Source organism: Hypomesus nipponensis, chromosome 3 (assembly GCF_054491055.1).
Source record: "Hypomesus nipponensis isolate SF chromosome 3, ASM5449105v1, whole genome shotgun sequence".
Lineage (NCBI taxonomy): Eukaryota > Metazoa > Chordata > Actinopteri > Osmeriformes > Osmeridae > Hypomesus > Hypomesus nipponensis.
In genome coordinates, this window is record NC_140363.1 from 1,260,451 (window position 1) to 1,280,509 (window position 20,059).

A 20,059-nucleotide genomic window follows, 5' to 3' on the forward strand; every position below is an offset into this window, starting at 1 on the left:
CCTCTCATCCCTGAGGAGAGCGTGCCTCTCATCCCTGAGGAGACGTGTACCCCCCGGAACGCGTTTGGGATTGTGTTTGCCAACGGTCGCTGGGGACCTTGTTGGTTTCACTCCACGTCTGCTACCTATCCTGTCGTATGGTAATATATACCCCCCTCATGCTCCTTCACCTCAGTGATTGCTGTCAGCACACAATACAAAACCCCTCATCCTCTCTCCCTCTTCCCCCCCCACCAGGATAACACGCCCTCTCATCCCTGAGGAGAGCGTGCCTCTCATCCCTGAGGAGGCGTGTACCCCCCGGAACGCCGCCTCTGGCGGCGTTTGGGATTGTATTTGCCAACGGTCGCTGAGGACCTTGTTGGTTTCACTCCACGTCTGCTACCTATCCTGTCCCATGGTAATAGCCTCTATTTGTCTCCTTGTTTGCATGGTGTCTGTATTATCTCTAGTCAATTTGTCATTTCATGTGGTAGTATAGTGGTCAGGACTGATAGTGGTGTTAGCTTCTGCCATGTTACTCTAGCCTTAGTCCTGTTCATTGGCATGTCTGGTTGGATTAGGGGGAGTCATCCATGTTGCCTGACCTTTGTTTGCCTCTAAATTTTTCCCTTTCTCCTCTCTTCTCTTCCTCCTCTCTCTCGGTGCCTCTCTGCTCTCTGTGTCAGGCAGCGAGCTGCCATGTGGTACTAGGCCTGGGTCCTCTTCGGAGTTCCTGGAGGGGCATAGCCCCTTTTCTCTCTGTGGGTGATCCGTGGGTTCCTGGAAGTGTCAGTGCACTTGACCTCGACCCCTGCTGATCTTCGGATCTGTCAGGGTGATAGGAATTTCAAACTTATCCCCCTAATCTGTGCACTTTTCCTTTTAAAGATCCTTTCTGGTTTCCTCTCATCTAGCATACACACACACACTCTCCATCAATACATTCTCTCTCTCTCTCCTCTCTCCTCTTTTCACTAGATGATTAATTGAGATGACCGATTCTGGGTGGGCGCCCACGGACACAGGGGGTACGAACACCCCCCTTTTTGTGGTCGTCACCCCTGAGTTCTTGATAGTCCATAGTCGTAGGCTCGGCCCTTGTCCTGCGTACGTGGTTTTATTTCTTACTTTGTCACCTGACGAGCTCTTAGGAGAGCGAAACTGCAGTCGTGGCCGATTAGGACTCCGCATATCTCTGTTTAATGTTATGGCATGGGCCTGCAGGAGGCACCGCCCGGGGAGTGGAGTTCTGTGTTTTTGACCACCTTTATTTTGGCTCAGAGGAGCCCCTCTCTTGCTCTGCCTAGCGCACACGCACACACACACACTCTCAAACCCATCTCTCCTCTCAATCTCTCCTCTCAATCTCTCCTCTCGCTCCAACACACACACACACACCTCCACATCCACGCGCACCCTCTCCTCTCTCGAGCCCTGTCTTCCCCATACTCATGTATGTCTGCGGTGCTCGTCTCCCGAGCACCCCCATTTTGCTTTCACGGCACTCACGTGTCCCGTCCACTAATCCTTTCTCTCTCCAGCAGCACGCGAGGTGCAGAGGTCCTCTTCTCTTCAAACTCGCCCTGGTTACGGTATAGGTTATTCTCTTTTTCAGGCAGACCCCTCTTAGAATTTCAGATTAAGTTAGTTACCGGGCCCAGGTATGACACGCACTCACACACTCACGTGCATTCATTCACTCACGACCATGCCCCTTCTCTTCAAGAGGACCCGGATTGGACTCCACTGAATCATCGTTGCCCGGGGGCTGGACCGAGGGGGACTTGGTCCTCCATATAGCCTGTGATCCTGTCATCTCTGATGATCGAGCTGCCACAGCTCCCTCATTCGGTGATGTACTTGGAAAGCACATCATCTGGCCCTTACGCGGCAACGGTGGAGTCTTTTGACCCCCTCCGGCCGTAGGCCCAGGCTACGGTCCAGCCCACCCTACCACTCCTTTTCAAAGCAGCCCTGATATGGCTACGGTTGATCTTCACACCAGCCTCAAGCTCGGGCCACGGTTCTGCCGGCTCTACTGCTTTACTAGTCGCTCCTCCCGACCGGACTCAGGCGGAGGTGACAGGAGTGACTGGCAGAAGGAAACAAGACACCTTTGGCTTCGTGCACTCGGCGCTTCGAGCCTGGAATTGGAGATGAGGAGCCCTCAGTGTCTACACTCCAATATAGCATGTACTATGGCTACCGGTCACCTCTGCTATCCACGAGTGACCTTTGACACCTGAGGTCACCTCTCTTGTGGGGACAGAAGACTTCAGAGCATGCTCCTGCTTAGACCTGGTCCGCACACGTCCATTTGAGGATACGGAGGTGGGTTATCCATGTACCCGTCGGTTGCTCACGTCCTCTTAGTGCTTAGGCATTTACCTACCTCGGGAGCGAGCGTTACAAGGTCTACAGGCCTGGGACTCCTTTGGGGTCCTGGAGGGGGTCTATTCCCCTACCCCCTCTGATGGAAGATCTACATGGCTCTAGAATACTTGTGCATTTACCTCTAGCCTATGCGGGTCGAAGCACTGAACTGCTTGGCGATGGGGTCATCAGAGTACATATCCTAACCCTACCCACAATGCACCACGCAAGCGATTCGCCTGGCTCCATAGAAAATTAATGGAAAACATGTTGTCGCTTGCATCGCGTCGCTGCAGTGTGAACGCACTGTAATTTAGATAGGGACCCCTGCAACCAACGCAAGCAAGCACACCTTACAATTTCCCCAGAAATTGTACCCTCTCTAGTTATTATTATTTATTTTTGCCCCCCTAAAACTTTGTTAATATTTGGACTACATAGACAACTTTGGTCTCAAACGTTTCTTTTTGGTAGCCATTGAGTTGATTGTATTGGGATTTATGTTCCGTTGCACGGTGTAAGTAGAAATTACGTATTTGTGGTAAAAGTGAAGCTAACGGTGGCTAACTTGCTAGCCACAGTCACTGACGTTGCTAATGTCACGAAAACACGCGTGACTACATGTTGCAGAACATTAGTTTAGCAGCTTGTTAACTTCTGGGAGATGATAGGCTAACTAGAAACGCTACAAGCAAAGAGGCCAGGGTGAACTATTTACTCATTTACCACTTGACTTGCGACCTTGTAGTCTTCCGTTCCAGATCGCTTTGGCCTGGGGAGGCCTACAGTACTGTACAATATACGAGTGGCAGGTAGCTACAGTATAACGACAAATTAGTTAGCCTAGCTGTTAATCCTACAGCTAATTTTTCTACCTTTCGTCGTCCGTTCCAGACTGCTTTTGGGAGGTTACTTTACAATTCGTCCAGCCACCAGATAGTGCCGTACTGTAGTAGCCAGATATATATATATAGCGCTATATATATTACATCTCGTCAGCTTTGTTGTCTTTGCGCTGTTGGTCAGCTAGAATACAAAGTCATTCTTTACAGTCAAATAAGTTAAATGTTGTATGTCAAATGTATGTAACTATACATAGTTATAGGCCTACACATTACAACAGATCAGAGTGGTTTACAAAGATGCCTTTTACATTCATACGTTTCTGAGCTTACTTTTAAATAACATAAAACATACGTAGTAAGATGCTTTTATTAATCAGAATGACCTACACCAGCTTGCGATCGACTTTTGGGTCGGGACCCACCACTTGAGAAACACTGTCCTACACATAGATAAATGCAATAGACGCCCCTTGGCTTACACGGGACCCTTTCAATACAGCAAAGATGGGTGTTCATTTTTAAATAATTTATGTGTTGTGTAAAATTGCATTAAATTCGATGTGTTTCTAACCAGGCGCAACTAAATTTATCTTCCAGACCTGCCGTAAAAAAATAATCCACTCTTCCCGGACAAGCCTAAGCTACATGGCTAGACTGTTGATACAGATTAGAATCCATCATATCTTGGACACTCAAAATCAACGAATCTTGCAACCAAATCAAGTAGCCTATATATATCGGCCTTTATATAGCTACAAACTTCTGCTCGGTTTCTAGCTGGCTACTTGTTACCAAGTTACAACTTTGTTGCACGAGCATTCTTTGTTAGCTACAAACTTCTGCTGGGCGTCTAGCATTTGGTATAGCTGGCTATTTAAGTAATAACTTTGTTGCAGGAGCATTCTTTGTCTACATTGCGAGCTAACAGTGTCCGGTAATGATGTCGCTATAAATAACTAGAGAGCATACAATTTCTGGGGAAATTGTGAGGGTGTGCTTGTGGCTGCCCCAGCTTTCCATACACTCCTGGTGTTTACATATTTCAAAAAGCATTTAAGTGTATGACTACAGTTCTGACCATTGTGTTCCCTTGATAATAAGTTTGTAAAAATGACATGCATCACTCAGATGGAGGAGAGGTGATACTGGTTGGTTGGAAGAGAAGGAGGCCAAATGTAGCTCATGAAGATGCAGCGCTAGATAACTTAGTAAATTGTAATCAGATATAAACAACTTGTTGGTTGCCCTATTATGTCCTATTATCCTCCTATCATCGCCCTATTATGTAATTTGAACGCCCTGAACGGCATCATTTGAGTAATGAGGGCAAGCGTAGGCTTATTGATTACTTAAAAAACGTTAAGTTTCATTATGCATCATAGAGGAGCCTAGTTAGAGAAGGATTTAGCAGTTTAATATTAGAAGCCTATTTTATTAATAATTTTCAGAGTAACCTCAAACCTTTCTTTTGTTTCTTTGACCTTACATTTTCTTTGAGGGCTTAGTGGTCTCGGTTTAACATCATTATTTATAGCGACATAATTACCGGACACTGTTAGCTCGCAATGTAGACAAAGAATGCCCCTGCAACAAAGTTGTAACTTGGTAACAAGTAGCCAGCTAGAAACCAAGCAGAAGTTTGTAGCCATATAAAGGCCTATAAATATAGGCTACTTGATTTGGCTGCAAGATTCGCTGATTTTGAGTGTCCAAGATATGATGGATTCTGATCTGGATCAACAGTCTAGCCATGTAGCTAAGGCTTGTCCGGGAAGAGTACTTTTTTTTTTTACGGCAAGTCTGGAAGATCAATTTAGGCTAGTGCTACTTGCCCCGATGCACTGGACAAGTTATTAAAACTCAAACAAAATAAAATGCAATGTTAGGCCTACTTCACGTTATGTGCCACTCGTTACGTCTATCAATTTTATTTGAGCGAATTCTGCATCAGTAAAACCACCAACCCAAGATCTCTACAGACCAGCTAATTTCCTGCTCAACACTTCAACGGGGGCTTATTACTTGAAAGATGAATTAGGCTATTTACGGTCGTCTCAGTTACACCATGAGGGGTGGGAAATACTGTGATTTGCTTAAGAAGGCAAATGGCTAGTAAAACATAACATTTCATAATAATTTCAATAAATCAAGCAGCGCAGCAAGACCCAGTAAAATGTATATCCTACAGCTAAGCAAGGCTGAAGCAGGCTGACATTAATTATTTTCATGAACAGACAAAGTTTTGACATTGACAAAGTTTAGGCTGTGGCAATGAAGTTCAGGTTAGTAGTCAGATACTTTCACCTATTGAAAAACTTTTGAGTAAGGGGAAAGCCAAACATGTTCCGTCGCCGTTTGACTTTCTAAACATCTCTAAAGAGATGTTTTTGTTAGCTACTCATTAGTGTCTCGGGTAGGCTACAGCGTTGCAGTGAGCCGCCACACTGATTTGAAACCACAGGTAATGGTCATTTCACCAACAAATCGTTTATTAATGTCAAAATAAATCCTACAACAAAAACGTATTTGTGAGGAATGTTTATTTTAACGATTGAAAACAGATGCATCATGACCACTGTAGTATGTGTTGCCCAAGCAACAGAGGCTAATGTCATGATGCTAATGCTTCAGTGAAATAGTAGACTACCGTTTCCGAAAGTAGATGTGGGCCTACTTACTTAATAATATCAGCTAATATTGTACATTACATTTCACAATTATGTTTCACACCACAAAGTAAAATGATTAAATATCACCCTGGCCTCTTTGCTTGTGGCGTTTCTGCAGCTGCCTTGCAGATTAGTATCCCCCAAGTTAACAGATGGGAAACTAATGTTCTGCTAGAGATAGTCACGCGAGTTTTCGTGACGTTGGTGACGTTAGTGGCGTCAGTGACTGTGGCTAGCAAGTTAGCCACCGTTAGCTTCACTTTTTGCCACAAAAACGTAATTTCTACTTAAACCGTGCAATGGAACATAAATCCCAATACAACCAACGCAATCGCTACCGAGACGAACCTTTTGACATCGCCGTTGTCTATGTAGTCCAAATATTGAGGCATCCTTAGGGGGGCGAAAAGAAACAATAAATAATAAATAATATATATGTGAGATAACAATGGTTTGTGCTCGCCGAAGGCAAGCACACCCCAATGATGTTAAACCGAGACCACTAAGCCCTCAAAGAAAATGAAGAAGAAACAAAAGAAAGGTTTAAGGTTACTCTGAAAATTATTAATAAAATAGACTTGTAATAATAAAACTGCTAAATCCTTCTCTAACTAGGCTCCTCTATCATGCATAATTAAACACGTTTTTTAAGAAATCAATAAGCCTGTGCTTGCCCTCATTACTCAAATGATACCATTCAGGACGTTAAAATTACATAATTGGACAAGTGTCTCAGAAATAATGTAGAGCTATATTTGTCTTCAAGGCCAACCAATGAGAATATTGTGAATAAAAACAACACAGACACAGGCGGCAAATAAACAGGCAGATGTTAGCCTTGCATTGTTTGAAAAAGAAGAAGCGGGAAGCCAGCTAGTATATAAGAGGCAGATGTTGGATCATATCACACCATGGAAAACCAAAGTCGTCCCCACGTCTGGATCGTTGGCAGCTCGTTGGTCTTCTGGTTTGCGCGGCACGCGGAGGTCGGACTGTACCCCAACCTTGCACTGGAGTGCCATATTGAATGGGTAGGAGTGAGGGGCATGAGGTGGGCAGACCTTGTGCCTAAGCTCCGTGAGAAGCGTGGCATGCTTCCCAGCCCGGACATAATGGTGCTCCACGTCAGGGGAAACGACCTCGGCCAACTGACCGGGGTAGACCTGACGAGGCAGATGAAGCGAGACCTGGGGGCCATCATGGAGATGTTCCTAAACACTCTGCTGGTGTTTTAGGATATCCTGGAACACTGCGTCTGGAGGTATCAGAGGAGCACCAGCGCTTCTGGTATCGACAGGGCAAGACGTTGAGTCAACGCAGCCGTGTCTAGCTTCCTGGCCGACCGTGGGATAGGGAGCATTCAACACCCCCAAATAAGACATGGTTTTGGTGGATGTACCGACCCGATGGTGTCCACCTTGATCACATTGGAAACAATGTGTTCTTGGGAAACATCCAAGACGGTCTCCGACGACTCCTGTGCTAGCCACAGCACACACAACAACGGCTCTTTTAAGAGCCACCCAAAATGTAAAAAAAAAGAGCAATTAGACCGTTCAAAGTGCCGTTGTAATTTTACAACCATGGGGCAGGGACGGACTGGGAGTAAAAATAGGCCCTGGACTTTGATCCAGACCAGCCTACCAGAACCGGTCCCGTATACGCCACCACAGCGAGCGCCCTGCTAATGCATGCAAATTCTGTGCCTGATGTGATGCTTTGGGACTTCCACGCTTAATGCGAGCGAATTATTTTGGCTGATTCGTTTTTTGAGCTTGATGTAAAACAAACAAACATAGCCTTTTGTCCAATTGGTAAAACATTGTGTAGTGAAGGTAATTGCGTTAACGTTTCTTAACCTGGTTTTCCATCTTTATATTGTCTCTATAGCTAACTTTCGATCTGTCAGTGTTGCTGTTGTGTATATAAGCGGCACAAAAGGGCTGCATAGACGTTCATTTGGAATAGACCAATCGGCCTGGGGGAAAGGGGGGCCGGAAAACCGTGTTGCTCAATCTTCTTCCAACATTTTTATTAGTAGTAAAAAATTATGGGTAGGATGGCCGGCGGCCCTACGGCCCAAAAGTGCTTCGGCCCATCGGGTATTCTCCCGATTCTCCCGATGGCCAGTCCGCTACTGCCATGGGGTCTTACAGGGTTAAATCGCACCACCTTTACATCTTTGAAGTGTGTCATAAAAAGCGGCGTCACGTAGGCTAGGGCTAGGCATTGCGAGCTCAGCTCACGGTGTCCGGTAGGCTACTCTAGGCCTATATAGCGAGCAACTCTACATTCATACGTCTCTGAGCTTACTTTAAAATAACAGAAAACATTAATATATTGACGTTGACAGGCTACATTTAGATGCTTTTATGAATCAATATGTCCTAACACTTGAGAAACACGGTCCTACACATAGACAAATGCAATATTAGACGTCCCATAGCCTACAACCTCATAACCAGGTGCAACAGTTGCCTTGAGAGGATTAAGGAGTTGAAGAAGCAGATGCTGTGTCTTCCTCATGTTGGGCAACCAACAAGTTGTTGATCTGATTACAATTTAATAAGTTACCTGGCGCTGCATCTTCATGAGCTACATTTGGCGTCCTTCTCTTCCAACCAACCAGTATCACCTCTCCTCCATCTGAGTGATGCATGTAATTTTTACAAACTTATTATCAAGGGAACACAATGGTCAGAACTGCAGTCATACATCTAAATGCTTTTTGAAATGTGTAAACACCAGGAGAGTATGGGCAGCTGGGGCAGCCGCAAGCACACCCTCACAATTTCCCCAGAAATTGTATGCTCTCTAGTTTATCTTGTATGGTCATGGGTTGCTAGTGTACTTCTCAACAATTTTCCCAAATTTTAGTATGATTAGTCATTGCTTTGCTTCTGGTCAAATGTGTGCATTGAGCACTTCATTATTATATTCGGTCAATACACATAGCTCTCTCTGCAGTTAGAATGCCAATGGCAAACATCAGGGGCGTTGTGTTATAATAAATTATCTTGCATGTAAGAGATAGCATTATATCATGATCCTTTCAAAACACTGTACTAGTAATCATCATATTTGATTAGCATCTTTTGTTATTTCAAAAGTGTTAAGTACTGTATTATTTTAGCAATTTGTGAACAAAATGGTCGAGAGACAAGCTCTCTATAGGCACTACACATATTATATTATTTGTACTACAATTTAAGGGAAATGGGAGCTGAGTGTTGTTTCATTTTATCAGTCTGATAATTTATCTGCATCACCCCTGCTTAGCACTTTGTTGAAACATTCCCTTTTGCTTGTTGACCTTTTGTCTCACAGAATTATGAGGCTTCTGATGAGGATTCTGACCTGGAAGATAAAACGCTTGATCCAGATTTTGCACCGGCGCAACAGAGCTCAGACTCAGAGGACTTGGAGAGTTCTGAAGGCTCAAAGGATGAAGGTTTGCTCTCACCTTCAACATCACCCTCATCTAATCCACACTGTGATGCCCAGTCTCTGACAGTCAAAGCTAGCTCAAATGCTAAAAAAGGAAAGCGAGTCTGGGACAAAAAACATTATTGTGTTTATTGTGAAAAGCCGAACGGGAAAATGGCTAGACATTTAGAACGGAAACATGGAGGTGAAATAGATGTAGCCAAAGCCCTTAGCTATTCCAAAGGCTCAAACAAGAAGGCATTTACTTGACGAGCTGAGACACAAAGGTAACTACCAACACAATATTGCAGCATTGAAGTGTGGCCAGGGAGAAGTTGTCACATGGAGGCAACCCCCAACTGGATCAGATGTTTTTTGACTATTTGCCATGTAAGTATTGCTTGGCATTCTTTGGAAGGAAAGAGCTGTGGAAGCACCATGCCAAATGCAAGAGTAAGAAACAGACATCTAAAACTAGGGAAAGAGTGCAGGCAAATGCATCTGAATTAATACCCATCCCAAATTCAGCCTCTAGCGGTTACCAGAAAATTATATGTAGTATGCAACAAGATGCAGTTTCTTTTTGCATTAGAAATGATGACTTAATCTGCAAATTTGAGACTCATTGTATGCAAAACATGGCCATGACAAGAGCCAGCGTGGCTACATGTCCCAAAGGATGAGGGAGTTAGGAAGATTGTTGATAGAAGTAAGGAAGATAGACCCCACAGTGAAAACATTGAAAGACTTGTGCAAACCAGGTCAATTTGAACTGGCTGTTGAAGGTGCCAAGAAAGTTGCTGGGTAGGTTGGGGTTAGGCGTGGGATCCAAGGGGTTGTGGTTAGGGTGAGGGACCAGGCTGGGTGTAGTTTTGGGAGGAGGAGGAGTGGGGTTAAAGGGAGGGTTGGAGACTGTGACTATGGGATGGAGTTAAAGATGGGGTAATAATGGAGTGATGGATGGGGTACTGCAGCAAGGCCCTGGGAAAGTTCAGGGTTAGGAGGGGGGTTGGGGGAGGATACAGGATACGAACCCGGTGTAGGCTAAGGGAGAGGATTCGGGGGGGAGGAGGGGGAGGGACTCTGCTGCAGGTTATGTGTGTACTGTTGCCTGTATTTGAAATGTCTGAGGTGTGTGTGATGTGTGTGTGTTTGTTGTGTGTGTATCGTTGTTTGTTGTGTTGGCTGTGTGTGTGGGCTGAGTGGGAGAGAAGGCCGCCTAAGTGTCGTTTTTGATGGTGCGCAGAAACCTCATGGAGTATCCCCTTTGTCTGAGTGAGTGAAAGAGTGTTTGAATAGCTGTGTAAATCATCTTTGTGAGTTGATATTCTATGAAACCGGATTATCTGTGATTTGACGATACCTTTAAACATGTGCTTGGGGTGGTAGCTATGTTTATGTAATAGGGCGTGTGTGTCTGTGGGTTTGAAATATACTTGTGTCTGAAGTGTCTTGTGTTGCATTTATTGTGTTAAAGTGAACCTGTTGTGGGTCAATGATGTATTTAACTCTGATGGATGGATGGTGTGAGTTAAGTATGTGTATGAATTCCACAAAGTGTCTGATGTCGTGTGGCCATGCTCCTATGATATCGTCTAAAAACCTGAAGTAGAATGATGGTTGCAGTGGACACTTTGACAGTGCTTCCCTCTCCCACTCAGCCATGTAGATGTTTGCATATGTGGGGGCGAATTTCTTGCCCATGGCCGTTCCCATTGTTTGTAGATAGTGTTTATTGTTAAATAAAAAATCATTGTTGTCTAAACTAATTTGTAGTAATTGTAAAATGTCCTGATCTGGTCTATTGTTATCTGGGTGTTTTTGAAACAAGTGTTTGACAGCCTGCACACCCATTGTCGTGTTGATGTACAGGCTGTCAACATTGATGGTAAAAATGTGCATGTGGGAGGGAACGGCTATGGGCTTGAGCATCTCAAATGATATGTGTCTTTAAGGTAACTAGGGTGACGGGTAGGGCTGTCGCAATAACTACTTTTTCTTGTGCGATATATTGCACCAAAATTAATTGCGATAAACTATATTATTGCACACACGTCAATTGTAATTTTCAGTCCATTTTATGCCACTGATTACATAATGCCCCCCCAGTGTTCACGGCTGTTCGCGCGTCTATGTCGCTTCACTCCATCATCCCTTATTGTTTAGCCTACAACATTAACAGGGCTACTTGGTTGGCATTGTCTTTTCAACTTGAGATATACAAGTGAAATGGTTGAAATGCGTGTGTCTCACGGCCAATGCGTGAGAGTTGGCAGCCCTGTGTTTGTCAAAAGTTTGCAGCATATTTGTAAATGCTGGTTTTTCGACCGTGTTTAATGGCTGCATCTCGTTGGCTATATAGCGTGTTACGCTATCCGTGAGTGTGGGCCATTTGGGAAAAGGCCTCTGTAACAGAACTATATGGAAGAACCTTTTCCAGCCCCAGCTGCAGTTGTTGTTCAAAGGTTGAAAAACTGGGTGGGATAGTTATGTACTGCTAGGTGAGATGTTAGGTTAGTTGCCTCTTTTAGTTTCCACTGTTTTTAAACAAAGTTCACATACCGGCTCGTTCACGTTAATTGGCTCTCATCTCATTCGGCTTAAAGACAAAATGTTCCCACACCGGAGCTGAAGATAGCAGCTTTGAAACCAAGTCAATTTTTACTTGTTCTCCTTAACTAGCTGACTGTCGATGTCACGAAACAGAACACTTTATAACACAGTGAGTTCACGCCTTCTTTTCACCTGTTGGTGTCCGCTCTGTGTCTGGAGACGCTAGTCCCGCCTACGCTTTCGACACAGACAGCAGACAAGATGACAAGCAGCAGGATCGACTAAAATGTTGGTGACATTCTTTCTTATGTAAAAAAATAATAGAATCATTATTTCTTATTATAAAAATTATCAGTTGCAATATATCGCTGCACCAAAAATTATTGCGCTCATTTCCATATACCGTGCGATAAGTCAATATATTGACTATCGCGACAGGCCTAGTGACGGGTGGATAAGGGGTTGATGTAGTGATCAATGTATTCCAATATGCTGTAGGACTCGCTGTTACAATCCGAAACTATGGGTCTACCAGGAGGAACTTAAAAGGGGATGGTCCAGGTGTCCGGTTCTTTATGGATCTTGGGAAGTAAGTAAAAGAGTCTTTGTCGTGTGGTGTCAGGTCCGTATAGACAGTCCCGTTGTGTGGGTCACACACACACGCACATCCACACACATTTATATGCAGATTTTCTATACGTTATGGCTGTCCCTAGCTGGGGTTCAAGAGGTCGCTTTGGGGGCCCCTGCAAGGACACATATAGATTTGGGCGTGTGATCGGTGCGACTTTTGGAGCGAAAAGGAGCAGAGGGAGAATAGTCTCCAAACTGAGTTATCACCTTTGTGCCATGTCCCATGTGCGTCATTTGTGGAATTTGTACTGTTTTGGTGGTAGCTATATCTGTACTGTCCAGGGGTTGAGGGGTGACCTAGTGGTCACTGCATGTCATTGCAACGTTATTTCTATTTTCCTTCTCACCACCTGTTTCCTGTTGCATTGATTACACCCCTTATAAATACCCTCTGTTTTCCCTCCTTCTTTGCCGAATAGTTTTGTTGTTTGATACCAGTTCCTTTTCATGTGATACGCCCTTTGTTCCAGCCACGTCGAACCGCTGCCTTACCCTTTCCTGGACATACCGGATTGCCTTCCCGATCTCAGACCCTGCCTTCCCTGACTACGTTTTTCGGATCATCCCTTTTGAGTTGCCTTCTGCGGCTTGTTTTCTATTTTTGTTCCAGAGCTTTGCTTGTGAGATTTCGGTTATCCTTGGACTCCGCTTTTGGGTCCTCCTTGCAGCCAGCCCTGACACCAGCCATACATAAATGCCATCCAACACATTATATACGTGTGTTAAATGGCATTTGTGTATGGCTGGACAATACAGGTGAATCAGGGAGAGAAAGAGAACACACATTCTCCAAAGTGACTTACAAACTGTGTACTAAGATATCAACATGTATCAATGGATGCAAGGCTCTGGGGTTAAAAGGTCAGGACTCACAGTGGTGCCGTGGACGCAACGTTCTTCCTCTTTGGCCAAACCTGGCCCCCTTCCTCCCCAATGACCGATGGATTCCCCTCCTTTGTTGAGAAGAAAGTAGTTGATGTTAGCAGTCAGTTCCCTGAACCCATCTTTCCTACTCACACTCCCTCCTCTAGGACTGACCCAACTACATGTCTAAACTCTTTCTCTCCTCTGTCCGAGGCAGAGATCTCTGACCTCATCCTTTCTCATCGCCCCACCTCCTGTCAGTCACTATTCCCTCCAGTCTGCCAGAGCTGCTTCAAGGTCATCCGTGACCATTTTGCTGTACCTATCTGCAGCATTCGACACGGTGAACCACCAGATCCTGCTTGATACACTTTCTGAGATGGGCATCTCTGGCACTGCATTCCAGTGAATCTCATCCTATACTGCTTACCTGGGTTTAACACAGGAACAAGTTTTTGGCTCAGCCTGGAGAGGAAACGTCTTGGACACACACACACACACCTGGGGTTACAACACTGATGCTAGCTGTCTGCCACATGGTCTACACACATTTCAAAATAAATCACACACACTTCCCAAGGGCATTAGGCAGCTGCTTCCTCTCCATGGAAATCCCTTGAAACGTGTGCGTGTGTGTGTGTACGTCTGTGTGTTAGTGTGAGAGCGATATGTGTTCCTTACAGTGGCTCCTTCACAGAGAACGTGTCGATCCCCAGCACGGCCCCCAGAGGATCACTGCCTAGGTTGACAATGTGCTGCTGCTTCTGGTCGTACAGCTTTTTCAGATCACCTGCAGGGACATAAACGGTCAGAGCCGGCCAGAACCCTGTTGCCCTAAACCAGTGGTTCTCAACCCTGGTCCTCGGGACCCCCTGCCCTGCATGTTTTAGATATTTCCCTGCTCCAACACACCTGATTCAAATAAATGGGCCTGATAACGAGCCATTAATTTGAATCAGGTGTGTTTGAGGAGGGACGTCTAAAACATGCAGGGCAGGGGGTCCCGAGGACCAGGATTGAGAACCACTGCCCTAAACTACAGCGCAAAGGCTGGAGTGAGGACCAAATGTTTGTTTGTCATTTGTTTGGACACGCTGCTGGGAAACTATCAAAGAGGAGCAGGGACAACTAAATAATTCTAACACCTGTACCTCTACTTGTGACAAATGGAAAAATAAACAAAATCTACCTCCTTCCTGGTGTACACATTCTTATTTGCACCCGCGTGCTTCAGAAGGGAGCCAAGTGCGGCTGTGGGTCTCACCCAAGAAGAAAAACGAAAAGAAAGAGAAAACATTAGATCATGCTTTGGTTTTTATTTTATTTATTTATTTTTTATTTAACCTTTATTTAACCAGGAAAGTCCCATTGAGATTAAGAACCTCTTTTTCAAGGGAGTCCTGGCCAAGAGGCAGCAACAATTTACATGATCAATCACAATAATACACTCACAAGACACAAATTAAAATTTAAAAAGCTGTTATCAAATAAAATCAGAAAAAACTGTTTTCAATTAAAATAATAAAAACAGTTCCAAGTAAATTAAAAATCATAAAAAACAACTACAAGTAGAAGAGGTGTTCTGAAATACTCTCAGCTTAGATTTAAAAGCGTTCAAAGAAATCAATTCAGTTAGTTTAAAATCTTTTTGCAGCCAATTCCATGTGGTGGGAGCAGAATGGATGAAAGACCTTTTTCCTAATTCTGTGCGCGCAAATGGAACTGACAGAAGCATCTGATTGTTTGAACGCAGATTGTGGGAAGCAACACTTTTCTGTGTGATTAAGTTACAAATATAGGAGGGAAGTAGCCCTAACATGGCCTTATAAATAAAAGTACACCAGTGTCCCAGCCTTCTGGTGGACAAAGAGGGCCAACCCACTCGAGAATACAAGTCACAGTGATGGGTCAGGGCTCCACAATTAGTAATGAACCTCAGCGAAGCATGATAAACAGCATCAATCTTACATAGACAATTAGCTGAGGCATTCATATAAATCAAGTCTCCATAATCTAAACTGGATAAAAACGTTGCAGTGACAAGTAGCTTTTTGACCTCAAAAGAAAAACAAAATTTGTTCCTGTAGAAGAAACCCAATTTGAGTTTCAGTTTCTTCACAAGATTATCAATATGGGGTTTGAAGGAAAGGGAATCATCAATCAACACACCAAGATATTTGTACATACGAACCACCTCTATGACATTTCCCTCAAGAGTGGACACTGAGGGGACAATTTGAGGTACTTTTTTGGAAGTTGAAAACAACATTTGTTTAGTCTTATCAGAATTGAGGACTAGTTTTAACTGCAGGAGTGTTTGCTGGACTATTTGGTGATCATGCTTTGGTATTTCATTGTGGAGAGGGTAGAAATGCAGAGGTTTGTGTGCTGCGGCTGGGCTGCTTACAACGGTAAGTTTGTGACTGGAACCGGTCATGTTGACGTATGCCTATCTGGAGCAAAGACACAGATTAATACATTAACTCAGAGGTCTTCAGCCCTGAGGACCAGCCTTTAAGACCTCTGCACAACTGATAACCAGAATATTGTTATGGTTATGGTAGGCTACGTTAGGGTCTGTATTCACTAGCTACATTGCAAAGTAACCACATTTCAGAGCAACTCTGCCTGGCATGTTGAATACAAATGTGATATTAGCTACTACAGTGCAACAATGGCGTCTCAATGACAGTAATGCACAGTACAGTTTTGGCAAAGTTTAAACGCGTTGTGTGGTTAGCCTATAACAAACACCATATTACTAGTTAACATGACATATAGCTAGTATAAAACCCTACTTTACAAATGTCACAAATGAAATAGCAAAAATGACAAAAAGTACATAGATCTGTTGTTATTGAACCTGGACAAATTACCTGAGTGTGCGCAGCCTCACTCACCGTCACCTGAAATGGCGCTTCTAATGGAAATGGGAAGATGTCACAACGTCATATGGCATGTTGAAACATGTTCAATTCAATAAGAATAACAGGTTAACAAGCACTTCAGGCAAAAAAAAGTGTATTTTCTAAATGAGAGGATCTGTTATGGATTCGTGTTATTGCAACAAATATGCTGCAGTCCGGCAGGGGCTGCCGCACTGCCGGCTGTTCAGTTTATTTTTCATATATATTCATATATATATATATATATATATATATATACTAGTGCTGTCAAACGATTAAAATATTTAATCGCGATTAATCGCATTAATGTCATAGTTAACTCGCGATTAATCACAATTAATCGCACATTTTTATCTATTCTAAATGTCCCTGATTTCTTTTTGTCCCAATCTTTTTTCAAATTGTAATGCTCTTATCAACATAGAAAAGTGGTTCGGATTGCTTTGTGCAAATATTTTTTTTATTGAAAACAACATTGCAATCGCCTGGCTTTGACGAGGGGGCAAAGAATTCGCATCAGCTGTGCGCTTGGCCATCAAGTGGTATTTCAGACTGGACGTGCTGCGATGATAGCTCAGTTTACAACGACAAAACACACAGATCACTGGTCTTGTCAATAGAACCATTTGGCAACTTTTTAAAAGCAAACTTTCCATTCAGAATCTTATTGGCATCCATTTCGGCATCTCGCGCTCGTCATCCACTCAAAACGTAAAGTTAGCCTACTACCAGAGAATGTCTAATATCCGTAAACGGGCTCTGCTACTACTCTTTAGCCAGCTCGCAAGCCAAACGAGTGTTTGGCGTGCCTGTTGTTTTGTTTCCGGTCTAGCTAGATCCGGTGTGGTGTTGTAGTTTTTCTAACGTCGGTAGTTCTTGCAACAGCATGTGAAAAAAAGTTTGCTAGGCCAAAAAGAGCGTTAATCGCGCGATAAAATAATTGACGCCGTTAATTTGGGTTTGCGTTAACGCCGTTAATAACGCGTTAAACTGACAGCACTAATATATACATATTCATATATATATACATACATATATATTCAGATCTTGTTGTTATTATCAGTGACCTATTAACTTTGTAAAGCTCTCTCTTGGAAGTCGCTTTGGATAAAAGCGTCTGCTAAATGAATAAACGTAAATGTAATAATACAATATCTTAACAGACTTGTAGTAGACTTGTTTCAATTGAAACATTAATGTTAGAATCTACTTGGTAACAGCACAACAACGTGGAAGGGGAGTTGACTCCAATTGGCCTGTAGGATCGGCCCTTGTTAGCTTTTACACCAATAGAAGCAGGCCATAACATAACAACCATAGATGGTATTTGTCTTCTGCTCATACAAACTGACCGACAGGAACGACAAGGTTAAACTGTGGAGAAGAAGGTTAAACTGTTGTCGATTACAGAGTAAGTGTTTCAAAGCCTTTCTAGCAGTGTGTGACTCCGTGGTCCGTGTTGTGTCGGTCTCCTATCATCGTGCTATACTTAGTTAATGTCGTGACGAGTTTCGACTTTGCCATGTAAAGGGCTTAATAAAACGCTTGTTTGTCCCGAGCAATGCGCCCATCTTGCCATAGCCTTTATTGTCAACGTATTCATAATCTACTATAGGCTACTATACACAAGGATGGGCATAGCCTCCTCCACCAAACTGACTAATGAATACTAAACGAATCTTGGACTTTACAGCCAAACCGTGTACATTGCTAAACATGTACAAATGTTTTAACTGGCTATAGGCCTCTCAAAATGGCCTATCCGCTTTGGGGACATGGCCTAGTCGTGTAGGGAACGAACACACACACTCACATACACGCACTCACCGCCCCACCCCCACAGACACACACACTCACTGCTTTTCTCTGCATATAACTCAGTTTGTCACCTGTCTGTGTTTTTGGCAGGGGAGAGATGAGCAGCGAGGAGGTCGTCAGACTTTTGGAGGTGGATGCCCTTGAAGCGCATATGGAGGCTCTCCAAAGTGCTGTGAGGCAGAGGGTCAGGGAGCTGAAGGCCGAGTGCGCGCGGCTCGAAGACGGCCTGGTGCAGGCACAGCGTAGAATGGTGTCGGAGACCGCTGCCTGCTGTGACAAAGTGGAAGCCAGGATACTCGAGCATTTGGCCACCCTGGAAAGCAGACTGTCGGCAGCGGAACTGGAGGTGACGGCCGTGCGCCTTCAAAGGGCCAGGCGGGCAGAGGATGCCATGGCCCAGCGGGGCGGTCCCAGCCCTGTCCACATGGCGGACCCCGTCGACCGGACGCCAAGCCTTCGCCACTCGACCGCGGTGTCACAGACAGACTCCAGGCACGAAAGTCCCCCGTCCAAGCGACCCTCGTCTCCCCAGGACGGACGAATGGAGGGTGCCGCCGAGCCAAAGAAGCGTCGCGTGGTCCTCTCCTATGAGGACTTGGACCAGGGTTAGGGTTTTGGATTACAGGCTGGCCGTTGTCGACAAAGGAGAGTTGCTCACTGAACTCCAGCTGGCGCACCTCTTTATGTCACTGGACCACTTTAAAATAACAGGTGAGTAACGGGGGAATATGCTTATAGTTTGTAACACTCAACAAAGGCACAGACATCTGATACTTCTGTTCTCTCTGACTCTTGTTTTTTCAGATGCTGTCGATTTGCAGCACAAGGCCGTGCAAGTCATCTGCCTGGGCGCCATCCACGGAGTTTGGCCTGATCAGCCCTGGGTGCCGCCCAATTGCAGCCAAACCTTTGTGGGCTACGTCATGGACAAAATCAGAACACACCTGAAAACAGTGGCCAAGTGAGCGCTACTGGAAAAGTTGAGGCAGTCCTATTTGGAAGACCTGGCTCAGACATAGCAATGGTTTCCATCCAAATTCCATAGAAAGTGGGATTTTATCTTCTGTTCTGTTGGTGTTGTTTTGATAAAGGATGTTATTGATGTAAGACAGTGTTTTCTTGACTAATTCTGGGTCACGCTTCATCAGAGTACCTTGACAGACAGTATGTACAGTTTCTGTATTGGAAGAAGAACTAGAGAGGGTACCATTTCTGGGGAAATTGTAGGGTGAGCTTGCTTGCTTCAGATGCAGGTGGGTCAGTTTTCCCCTTCTAGTGATATTTTCAAGCATTTAGCCTACTCATATTGCATGATTCATTAAGAACACCCTTTGAAACAAGGAACCCCCTTTGAAACAAGCTACTGTAACAACGTTGTCACTGGCTGTATTTCAGATAGAATTGCGATTCAAATAGTACCGTCTGCTAACTGAAAATAAGCCACACAAAACGTTAATAAGTTCGATATTAATTTAGGGGGACATGGCTAATTCAAAAGCAGTTTGCTAGAGGCAAGCTAGCTGCCGTTCCTATCCACACTCCAATGATTGTTTGAAAGCGCAGGAAATTTGAACATTTATTTTGTAAGGGATAATTAAGCAATAAGCCCCAAGAGGCCGTGGTTTGCGCTGATTTTTTAACAGGTAAGGAAAGTTGTTAGGCACGACGCAAAGCGGAGTTTTCACCAGTTTCGTTTCGCCATGAAGGGGCTTATATCCCAGATAATGACCGGCGTTCTATACATTATCCCGCTTATTACACGGCTACTTGCCAACAAAAATAACTTAACACAGTGTGTCTTTTTACAATGTATTTGTTACAATTCGTATTGATGATCGGCAGAGAAATAGTTCGCCAAAGACGTTGAACTTCATAGACTTTGAGCATTATTTTGGCTTCAAATCAGCTGACGTCGCTAAGCAACAGAGTACGCTGTCGTCAATGGAGGCTGACAGGCTCTCACGTAGCAAACAAATCAATGTTTTTACAG

General features: G+C 44.2%; 1 protein-coding gene and 1 long non-coding RNA gene across 3 annotated transcripts in view; one reads left to right on the plus strand and one right to left on the minus strand.

The window, feature by feature from the left end:
• The first annotated feature begins 77 nt into the window (after positions 1 to 77).
• LOC146298806 (uncharacterized) lies at positions 78 to 18,769 on the plus strand. Of its 2 annotated transcripts, XM_084683521.1 has the most exons (3): positions 78 to 140; positions 238 to 400; positions 18,160 to 18,769. In XM_084683521.1, the coding sequence occupies exon 3, from the start codon at positions 18,167 to 18,169 to the stop codon at positions 18,677 to 18,679; it is 513 nt and encodes a 170-aa protein (XP_084539647.1). In that variant the 5' UTR covers positions 78 to 140; positions 238 to 400; positions 18,160 to 18,166; the 3' UTR covers positions 18,680 to 18,769. The 2 variants fall into 2 exon arrangements, with proteins under 2 accessions (XP_084539647.1, XP_084539655.1); XM_084683529.1 differs by lacking the exons at positions 78 to 140; positions 238 to 400 and adding an exon at positions 9,236 to 9,320.
• Positions 15,356 to 20,059, minus strand: part of LOC146298807 (uncharacterized) — a 30,008-nt gene continuing 25,304 nt past the window's right edge. Inside the window, exons 2-3 of the long non-coding RNA XR_014734535.1 lie at positions 16,222 to 16,265; positions 15,356 to 15,794 (exon numbers count right to left, since the gene is read on the minus strand). This is a non-coding gene — a long non-coding RNA (uncharacterized LOC146298807). The remainder of the gene's footprint in view (positions 15,795 to 16,221; positions 16,266 to 20,059) is intronic.

What these genes read in the sequence shown, in the direction of transcription:
- LOC146298806 (XM_084683521.1), top strand. Translation starts at nt 18,167, where the DNA reads ATGAGCAGCGAGGAGGTCGTCAGACTTTTGGAGGTGGATGCCCTTGAA.